The sequence below is a fragment of the Marmota flaviventris genome, chromosome X (assembly GCF_047511675.1).
Source record: "Marmota flaviventris isolate mMarFla1 chromosome X, mMarFla1.hap1, whole genome shotgun sequence".
NCBI lineage: Eukaryota > Metazoa > Chordata > Mammalia > Rodentia > Sciuridae > Marmota > Marmota flaviventris.
Window position 1 is genome coordinate 41,346,738 of NC_092518.1, and position 11,277 is coordinate 41,358,014.

The window sequence follows — 11,277 nt, forward strand, 5'->3', positions numbered from 1 at the left end:
TTAAAAACAATAAGTAGGTCTTAATATATTTTATGGTTTGAAGAGTTTGTGAAAGGTTGATACTGTGGGCTCATGGTGAAGGGCAGAACTTGCTAGACCATGTAGGGAGCCTAGAATCCTAAGTGTAATGCTGAGACTTTATGTTGTCACAGTTCTCTATAGAAACTGCCATGTCATCAAGTTGAAGTTCTAGTACCAGCTGGCAGTTAAGGCTTTAGGAGAGTATGGAGGGTTGAGGAAAGACGTAACATCTTGAAGCAGAGTGGAAGAGTCATCACAACATCTAAAACAACAAGAAAATACCATCTAAAGATCCCACGCAATAGCCTACTCTCATACTACAAAGGTAGGGGCATATTCTGACTTATTATTTTTAAAATTTTTTTTTAATTAAAGAAAAATTTTTTTGGTATGGGGGATTGAACCTAGGGGTGGTTTACCACTGAGCTGCATCTCAAATCATTTCTATTTTTATTCTGAGACAGGGTCTCAATTAAATTGGTGAGGCTGGCCTGAAACTTCAATCCTCCTGCCTCACCCTCCCAAATTGCTGGGATCAAAGCATGCGTCTCCACACCCAGCTCTTCTGACTTCTTTTGATTAGCTAAGAGGGAATCTTAAAGGGAGAGGTGAAACCACAAAAGCTACTAATATAGCTTCCAGCTTTGTTTTCACAAATTTTATTTGGGATACTCAGAAAAGCGTTTGGGGGCACATCTCCCTTCAGGGTGGCACATTTTCAACCAAAGGTCCAAGAAGTCTTATATATCAAACATTTCTATTTAGACATAAATCCAAAGATCTTTTGCCACATAACTCTGACACTCTAGTAAAAAAACTCAAAGAGAAGAAAGTTAAAATGTGAAAAAAAAATTTTCTTTTTAAGACTGGTGATGGGCTGGGGCTGGGGCTCAGCGGTTGAGCACTTGCCTAGCATGCACAAGATGCTGGGTTCAATCCTCAGCACCACATAAAAATAAATAAGTAAAATAAAGATATTGTGTCCAACTACAACTAAAAAAAATTTTTTTTAAATTACTGGTGATGATTCTGTATGTTAAAAACTGCAGTCCTCCACCAAATTGGTAACTAATGTGGTAAGTTTATTCTGGTGGTCTAATAAGAAAAGGAAAGATACAGGTGACTTTGAGGGTCTGTGAACTGGAGAAAATGTGAGAGAAATATGTGGACCTTTCCAGAGATAATGAAAAACATTTTGTCCAACAATAGGCAGCCAGATGTGTATTTAATGTGAAAGGTTACTGAGTTTGCCAGTGTACCTTGCCTTTACTTAGGTTGCTATAGCATCAGGCATTGTGACCTAATAAACACTGATGTCATACCCCAGGGTCAAAACCAGCAGAGAAAAGCCTGGCCCCTCAGTCTGGTCCAACAGCTGACCAGGGGTGGCAGCCAGGTGCAGGTGCCCAAGAACTTGGCACTGTCCAGTTCCATCTAAAGGGGCACATCTCCCTTCGGGGTGGCACATTTTCGGCCAAAGGTCCAAGAAGTCTTATATATCAAGGTAACAACGAATTCATAAATTTTATTTATTTATTTATTTTAAGAATTTGAGCTAAAACTGTATTCAAATCAAATGAGGAACCTCTGTGCTTTCCTCTCTCTTTTTCTAGGCTAGTGTTCACTAGCTTTTGAATAAGAGAGAAACTTCCTCTTCCAAGGGTGTGGGAAAACTTTTTCTGTAACTTTTTCAAGGTTTCACGGTGAATCTCCAAGGGAAAGTTCAAGAAGATCTTGGGAGTTTGGCCATGATGGTAAGAGGTAGAAATATAGTATTATCATGTGAAAAGATAGCCATTAGAGAAGAGCTGTTATGAAAATATTTGGGCTAGAGGGAAAATGAGGGAGGAGAAGAAGGAAAAGAGGGGAGGAGGGAGGGAGAGAAAGAGGGGGAGGGGGAGAGAGGGAAGGGAGATAAAAGAGAGGGGAAGAGAGAGGGGGAGGGGAAAAGTGATGGGGAAAAGGAGGGAGGAGGGGAGAGGGAAGGAGGGAAGAAGAGGATGTGAAACTGTTTTAAGAGCTAGCGGGAAAAGGAACTCTAAATTCAGAAGGAAGCTTTGTCTTGAACTTTTAAAAAGAGATCATTCAAGCCCCAAATACCAAATCTACTGAGTTCTTAATTGGTCTTCCATAGCAACAGATCCACCACTGTCTTCTGCCATTTTCTCCTTATGTTTAGCTCCAATCTGGATTGGGAGGTGGAGTGGGCAGTTCAAAGAAGCTAATAGATTATTTTTTCTTTCTAAAAAGAAATTACACTTGATTCTTCCCCACTGCTCACCCTCTCCCCACCCGCCCCAATTCCTAGCCTAAACCTTTTTGAAAAGGAGATATGTTTCAGAACCCTTTCCAGAGATTCTTATTGGGCAGACCCTGTTTCTAAAAACTAAGCATCTCAGTATTTCTTTTATTTCCCCTTCCAGATGTCTGATGATATTGACTGGTTACACAGCCGCAGGGGTGTCTGCAAGGTAGATCTCTACAGCCCAACAGGACGTAAAGATCAGGATCGAAAAGTGGTAAGATAAAAAACCATTCCCACCAAGGAGCAGAAAACAATTTGTGTATTATGGGTATTCCAGATTCATTGGAACCCAAGGTAAACTCATGGAAGCTGATGCTGTGACTTCTCTATGAATCCAAGCTCAGTAAGGTCTTTCAGGGGACAGTGTGTGTGTATGTATGTGTGTATATATATATATATATATATGTATATATATTACACAAGGATGAATCTGGAGGAAAAGAATTAAGAGATTAAGAGTAAAGTAAGGGAACTAAGGAGGGAGGCCAAGGAGGGGCCTGGGGAATAGGGAAGAGTAGTAGTTGCCTAGTAACCAGCCTCTATTACCTAAGACCTCTTAAGTCATAATGTTGCCTAGTTTCTAATGAACTAGAGCCTCTCAGGAGGGGAAAACACTTCAAATACTTTTGACTGTTTCCCAAATTCAACTGATTTGCATAGTATTTCACATTATTTATTATGTCAAATATCACTCATACTATCTACTTAATATATGTTCTTTGTGATGTTCTAAAAATTGATTTACACTTTTAAAATGACCAATACCATAAGCAACGTTAACCATAGTATCACAGATTTGAGGTTCAAGTACAATGTACCTATTCAACACAGAAATGTTTGTCCATGTACTACCTAAAATCTTTGATATCATCAGTAGTAAAAATATTACATTTTGAGAAATACTGGTGTGGTAGAAAGTGCCCTACATAAGCAGCCAGGGAAATGGAGTTCTCTGTCATTGAGTTTATGTCAGTTGAGCAAGCCACTTCTCAGTTTTCTCAATTAATATATGAAGATATTGTCCTTTGGGCTTGTGGTAGGTTGGTATTCTCATTTAGGAAATATGGGAGTTAAGGAAATATAGTGTTAAGATTCTGTTTACATAGTAATAGCCACAATATTAATGTTTATTGAGTACTTACTTTGTGCCATATTCTGCTAAAAGCTTTATACACAAGATCTCAGTTATTCCTCACAAGAATTTGCAGGTTAAGTGTCATTATCATCTCCAAGAAAGAGAAATTATGGCATTTTCACTAGAGTTTATCTAAATCTGTCCTCCTAATTTGATGCAGATATGCTTTGTGGATGTGTCCACCCTGAATGTGGAAGATAAAGATTCCAAGGTGAGTATTTTTCTGCTCAGAGTTGGAGAGGTTGAGAAAATCCTAAGAAGAGTTATCAGTGAAGTATGAGGAAAGAGACTGGCAGAGAGTAGAAAGGTGGAGGCAACCCAAATGAAATGCTATCATTCTCATGAGCCTAGGGTGTCCCCAGTTTGGAATTTATTGTCACTCTTGATAACCAAACCTCATTTTAGAAGCCACTTAAGTTTTTTTTTTTTTTTTCTTAAACAAAACCTGTCAATAATGGTGGTGACTAATAGAATATGGCTCTTGAGACTAATGGCCTGTGAGAATTTTCACAGAGAGAATAAGTAATTTGTGGAAGGAACTTGGTCTCATTCTTCAAAGACTAGCTAGCATTATAAGCCTACCTCTCTTACAAAAAAAGGATAAAGGGATATGACATGATTTAAATGCTAACCTAAGGGAACAGCTTAAAGAGGTCTCAAGAGGCAACTGTTGCCAGGCTCGGTGGGGCACCCTTGTATTCCCAGTGGCTCGGGGGGCTGAGGCAGGAGGATCACGAGTTCAAAGCCGGCCTCAGCAACTTAGTGAGGCTCTAAGCAACTCAGTGAGACCCTGACTCTAAATAAAATATAAAAAGGGGCTGGGGGTGTGGCTCAGTGGTTAAGCACCTCTGGGTTCAATCCCCAGTGTCCCCTCCAAAAAGATAACTGTTCATTAAGAATTTCACCCTTTAATTCCATAGGGTGCTGCTGGTTGCAGCTCAGAAGGTGACTTAAACCTGGAGAGTCTGGAAGAAAAGGAGATTATCGTGATCAAGGACACTGAAAAACAAGACCAGTCTAAGGTAGAGTTAGGCTCTGAGATTCCACCATTCTTAATTCCTACAGCCCAATATTGAGTCTGAGGACTCTGGTTCAGAGATGGTAAGCAAACTACTGTCCAACATACTCATCAATTTGAATACTATGACATTCCAGAGAACACAGGACAAGTTCAGGGCTATGGTAAGTTCAATACCTAGATACTTAACAACAGCCTTCATCAATCATAGAGGCTCAGAATACCATCTCCTGATTTGTAGGTACCTACTCCAAACATAATCTTTCCATTCTTATCTGAGCAAAGATATGGGTTTATAAACAATATCTTGTCATGTTCCATGATGATTTATTTGCAATGGACTTTTGTGTGTCCCACCTTGCTTAGCATTCAACAAGGAAGAAAAATGGATACGAGACAGAGAATTTATAACAACTAAGAATCTGAGGGCCTGGTCTCCACCCTATTGGCTAAAAGATTACCCATGCTCTGGAGGGTAGCTTCAAGTTAGAAGCAATTAGAACTGCATGCCAATGTTACACACAAAATCCATTTTGGGGGTTGGTTTGTTCGTTGTTTTTTGGTAAGGATTTCAAATTGTGTCTGTTGGACCTCCTAATTGAGAGAGGGAATTTGGAGCACACATGTCACCCCTGCATTCCTACAAGTCTAGAGTGGTTAGTATTGGAATATGATATTTGGCTTTAGTGCTGAGGAGTCAAATGTTTCCTGTTCTGTGTCTCTAGGCTCATTTGTTAAAATGAAAACATTTCTGGTTCCAGACTAATTTGTTTTGAGGGGAGTGGCCCCCAAGGAAGAAAAACAAGTTACTTAACATTCTAACAGGGTTTTCTTGGGGGCAGGGGGTGTCCAACTCCATTCTCAAGTCTTAAGAAAGGAATAAATTATACTTGGTGAACAGCCCATATTTCCTTCACACAGTATAGACTGCCTTGATTGTAACTTAAGCTCCTTTTCAAAAAGCTGCCCTTATTATGACCTCACATTTCCAGGAATTCAGTGAAAAAAAGATGAAGCAAAGGAAGGGCAAAGGGGGGGCAGCAGTAACTAAAGATGTGTACATAATACGTATATGCATATCCAAACAGGAACAGTCAGTCACCCAGCAGAGATACTCTCATATGAATGTATATAAAGCAAAACACACACCAATATATACATTTTTATATATTTAAGTTTAATTAATCCAAGCAATGGCATACATGTCTGGCTACATTTGACATTGACAAACCCACATACGAATTGATATAACACAATTAAATATACTGACTTATTCATAAACAAAGATTTAAAACACATATACAACTGGGTACAGAGTCAGATGCGGTGACATGGCCACATGGAACACACATAAACACCCATATTCACATTTACACTCACACACATACACATCCAAGTCTGATCGAAACACAGTGACCATAAAAACTCAGGTATTGGTATAGACACAAATATATCCACATCGATGCAAATATCTATATATTCCTACACAATCATGCTGACATACAAACCTACAAACTTATACTAAGTGACACATATTCGGTAACACACTTTTATGCATTGATATGCACACTGACAGAAATGCAATGACATACTAATGTTATTCACATACATAATCCATTGCCAAACTATGATCAACACTGACACACAACATTGTCCAATTCTGACAATAGCACATAGATATAACATGAACTGATACCCAATTAATATACACAGTTGTTATATAATCACCAATTTACATATATTTCTATTTTGACACATTCATTATATTAATATTACTTATTGATGCACATATATACATTAATATGTGAATTTAGGCTTCACATCAATACATTTATAACTGCATGATACATAGTAGTGAATTTATATTATAAGCAAGTAGATTACTCAAATTGATACTATATTTAGAGATAAACTAACATACACATATTTTGACATTCACAGACACGTACAAATGTACTAATACACACATGGTGGCCTATAAAGTAGACAGAAACAGTGAACAATGATGTGAATACATTGTACACATTTTCACACACTAACAGTAGTCTGACACAATCTCAAATCTATTAGACGTTCACACACCTGAATTTCTCTATTGACCTGCATATACACACACACAATAGATATATTAACTCTTTTGGCAGGGAAGGAGGGTACCGGGGATTGAATCCAGAGATATTTTACCACTGAGCTACATCTCTAGTCCTTTTTAAATTTTTTTTTAATGTTGAGACAGGGTCTCACTAAGTTGCTGAGGCTCAACTTGAACTTGTGAATGTCCTCTTGCCTCAGCCTCTTGTGCCAGCTACATTAACACTTTATTTTTTTTATTTTTTTTTTTTTTGTATCAGGGATTGAACTCAGGAGCACCAAACCACTGAGCCACATCTAAAACCTTTTTTTATTTTGAGACAAGGTCTCACTAAGTACCTTAGGGCCTTGCTAAATTGTTGACACTGGTCCCAAACTTGCGATCCTCCTACCTCAGCCTCCTGAGTGGCTGGGATTGCAGGCCTGTGCCACCAAGCCCAGCTATATTGACATATTTTTGACATATTGAGTCAAACACATAAACTCAGGAAACTGACAAACACATTCAACACACTTGTATATAGTTAAACATACAAATATATCTCCTCTGAGCTTTGGTTGTTGCCATTTGTGTTTGAATGAATGTGTATTAATGGTTATAACTGGATGCTATGTTCCTATGAAAATTCCACAAAACGAAACCCCTAATCAGTGCACTTTAGAAAATATAGCTTCTAAATAAAATAAGGCAAGAAAGTAGCCTACTCAAGTGCTTATGGATAGGTATTGTTCTTTTTTTAGATGGAGGGATCTGTATGCCTTTTCAAACAAGCCCCCTGTGATCCTATAAGTGTCCTCAATTGGCTCTTCAATGATCTCCAGAAGTATGCCTTGGGTTTTCAACATGCACTAAGCCCCTCAGCCTCTAGCTGTAAACATAAAGTAGGAGACATAGATGGCGAATATCACAAAATACCTTCTGAGAACTGTTACAGTGTCTACGCTGATCACGTGAACATGGATTACATGGCCAACAGACCCCAAAGCCTATGTCTAGAAATGGCAGCAGCCAAGATCACCAACAATAATCAAAGTCCTTCAACTCCTCCAGGCAAGTCCCCTAGCACTCAGAGGGCTGTTATTTCTCCTGATGGAGAGTGTTCCATGGATGACCTTTCCTTCTATGTCAACCGACTCTCTTCCCTGATGGCCCGTAAAGAAATCAAGGAAAAATTGGAAGGTGGAAGCAAATGTCTTCACCATTTAATGTATCCACCCTCTGGAGACAAGGGGAAAAACAGTCCCCGTAGTGCTGTAAGCAAGATTACTTCTGAAATGGCCCATGAAGCTGTAGAATTGACCTCAGCAGAAATGCATGGTCCTGGGGAAGAGTGCAAGGATGGCCGCAAAACCTTTCTGTACAGTGAGTTATGCAATAAAAACAAGAGTGGAGAAAAGCAGATGTGCCCAAGAGATAGTAAAGAATTTGCAGAATCCATCAGCAAGGGACTTATGGTTTATGCAAATCAGGTGGCATCTGACATGATGGTCTCTGTTATGAAAACTTTGAAAGTGCACAGCTGTGAGAAGCCAATTCCAGCCTGTGTGGTCCTGAAGAGGGTGTTATTAAAGCACACCAGAGAGATCGTGTCTGATCTGATTGATTCCTGCATGAAAAACCTGCATAATATCACTGGAGTCCTGATGACTGACTCGGATTTTATCTCCGCTGTCAAGAGGAACTTGTTCAACCACGGAAAACAAAATGCCGCTGATATAATGGAGGCCATGCTGAAGCATCTGGTCAGCGCCCTTCTTGGTGAAAGGAGAGAAACAAAGTCTCAGAGTCTGTCATATGCATCTTTGAAAGCTGGATCACATGATCCCAAGTGCAAGAATCAGAGCCTGGAATTCTCAGCAATGAAAGCTGAGATGAAAGGAAAGGACAAAGGCAAAATAAAAACAGACCCTTGCAAGCCATTGACCAGCGCAGAGAAAGTCAGTGAACGTATCCTCAAGGAGAGTCTGACCATGTGGAACCAGAAGCAAGGAAACCAGGGCAAGATGACTACCAAACTGTGTCCTGCCAAAGATGAAAAAAGGGAAAGAATTAGCCCTTCCACCGACTCACTGGCCAAGGACCTGATTGCATCTGCCCTTATGCTGATCCAATACCATCTAACCCAGCAAGCGAAGGGCAAAGATACATTAGAAGAGGAATGCCCTGGATCTTCTCTGGGCGATATGGCTCAGAGTGCCCAATATGAAAAGTCTGGAGGAGGTCAAAGTGCAAAAACACTCTCAATGAAACATCTTGAATCTCGTGGAGCTCCTGGACCATCTTCTGCGAAGGAAAATCAACAACTGGATTCCCAGAAGCTTGACATGTCGAACATCATCCTGTCGCTGATTCAGAAACTGCTCAATGAGAGCTCCTTTAGCTGTGATGACCTATGTGATGGTGAGAACAAGCGTTCTGAACCCAGAAGCAAAATGGCTTCCATGTCCAAGAAATGTGAGAGAGAAGACCAGTGCCAGGACAATCCAGAACTGGACTTTATGTGTGGGATGAAGCAAATGAACCGCCAGTTCATAGATCAACTGGTTGAATCTGTGATGAAGCTGTGCCTGATCATGGCCAAGTATAGCAACAACGGAGCAGCTCTTGCCGAGCTAGAAGAACAAGCAGCATTGGCAAGCAACCCCAACTTTGGCTCCAGATGTGGTTACAAAGCTGCAATGTCACAGACCTGTCAAGATTCTCCTGGGCCTGAAGTCATCGTTAACAACCAGTGTTCTACAAGTAACTTGCAGAAGCAGCTCCAGGCTGTCTTGCAGTGGATTGTAGCTTCCCAGTTTAACGTGCCCATGCTTTATTTCATGGGAGACGATGATGGACAACTGGAGAAGGTAAGCCATGCATCAAAACACAAGAAGAAAGAGTGGGCAGAAGTAGGGAGGACCACATTCAGACATATACACATAACCCTCTCACTCTTTCTCTCCTTCCTCCCCCTCACACTGCAGTTGATTTTCCACATTAGATGGATTCCAGAGAAATGAAACTCATAGACAATTTATTTTCACTCCAGTCAAGCAATCTTTCCTTTACCCCATCCCCATCTCATACGTTTATAGGAAGGCAACCCCAAACCTTCACCTAGCAATCAGCACAGACTAATTTAGTGAACACAGTTGATTTGGGTGTTGGTTTTGAAGCACAAAAAGAAAGCACATTTAGCATTTTGATCTATGCCATTAGAGAAGGCTCAAAGGAAAAGGAAAGGCATGTCATCAGCCTCCCATCATGTATCTGTTGCACATTTCCATCCTAGAATCAAGTTTCATGGTAGAATCATGTGGGGACTGGATGTGAATTCATTTTATCCAGCAGGGGTCATTCCTCCATAAAACATCAGATGACTCAAGCTATCCCTGCTCTCTCCACAGCTTCCTGAAGTTTCTGCCAAGGCAGCAGAAAAGGGGTACAGCGTAGGTGATCTTCTTCAGGAGGTCATGAAGTTTGCCAAGGAACGACAACTGGATGAAGCCGTGGGTAACATGGCTAGAAAGCAACTGCTAGACTGGCTTCTTGCTAACCTGTAGGCTAACAACTCCTTGGACTCCTCTCCATCTTACTCCAACCCCCACCCTGCCCCAGTAGCATTACAACCCAGCTGAAGCCACCCCACCATCTGGCTAGTAAACTGTACCATACACGACTGTAATTCTCAACACATCTGAGCAGTGTACAAATACAGGGTGCCCTCGCTGGGCAAGAACATGAATTAAAAAAAGTCAAAAAAAGTGTCATCATTCTCTTGATCAAATATATCTAAAGCAAGGGAATGAAATGGGTTTAATTTCCAGGAGTGGTGATACAGCATTGGGCTTATGTCCAAATTCATTCTGGGATATTTTCTGTGCACTTATGACAAAAGGATATAACCCTGATCAAGTCCCTAAGTAATCTGGTTTGTTTAAATCCTCTCAATTCACAGTCTACTTAGAATTTTGCCATAGTGGCCTCACTGTTTCTCCCAAAATTGCACCTAACGTGATAATCCCCTTTGCAATCTCAAAAGGCAGAGTTTTCTTAAGAGTGTACAGATGGGGGTTGGAATGTAGCTCAGTGGTAAAGCACTTGCCTCATGTACAAAGGTCCTGGGTTCCATCCACAGTGTCAAAGGAAAAAAGACAAAAAATGTACAGATGGGCTAGCTTAGATGAAAAACAAGGCAAAGAAAGTGTTATCCATGAACATTGTCCTACCTTGCCACAAAGACACACCCCAGTGTTTAATGTACCTGGCACTAAGTACTACCCAGAACAATGATAGGAGCCCATGTACGAGTAAGGATAAGAAATTCCCTTCAATAAATGAGATTTCCTTCTACCAGTATGAAAGATGAATTTTCTAAAAACATAAAGCTATAGGATGGAAAATTCTGGGTGAATTTTGATGTCCCAAAGCCCCTTTGGGATTAGCACTCTGTTCCTAGATGTGCTCTATGCTTCCCAGGAGTCATTTGTGATGCTAGGGTTCATGGCAGATCAGACCAAGACAGTGATTTCAATCCTGTGGCCCTCTGTTAGCCTGTCAATTGCTGTCATAGCATATCTTGGCACCTTGAGGTGCTGTGGTTTAGTATAAAAAGCACAGAATGTGGTGTCCCTCTGAATTGAACCATCAAAGATTTGCCTCTTACTAGCTGCAAGGCCTTAGGCCATCCTACCATTTGGGGCCTGTTTCCTTATCTGTAAAAT

At 40.5% G+C, this 11,277-nt stretch overlaps 1 protein-coding gene across 2 annotated transcripts; it reads left to right on the top strand.

The window, feature by feature from the left end:
• Window positions 1-218: 218 nt before the first annotated feature.
• LOC139703242 (A-kinase anchor protein 4-like) lies at window positions 219-10,323 on the top strand. 2 transcript variants are annotated; one of them, XM_071606304.1, is made up of 7 exons: window positions 219-346; window positions 1,717-1,775; window positions 2,445-2,540; window positions 3,622-3,672; window positions 4,382-4,483; window positions 7,312-9,420; window positions 9,961-10,323. In XM_071606304.1, exons 2-7 carry the CDS (start codon window positions 1,770-1,772, stop codon window positions 10,114-10,116), a joined length of 2,520 nt encoding a protein of 839 aa, XP_071462405.1. In that variant the 5' UTR covers window positions 219-346; window positions 1,717-1,769; the 3' UTR covers window positions 10,117-10,323. The 2 variants fall into 2 exon arrangements, with proteins under 2 accessions (XP_071462405.1, XP_071462406.1); XM_071606305.1 differs by lacking the exon at window positions 219-346 and adding an exon at window positions 1,427-1,525.
• The last annotated feature ends 954 nt before the right edge of the window (window positions 10,324-11,277 follow it).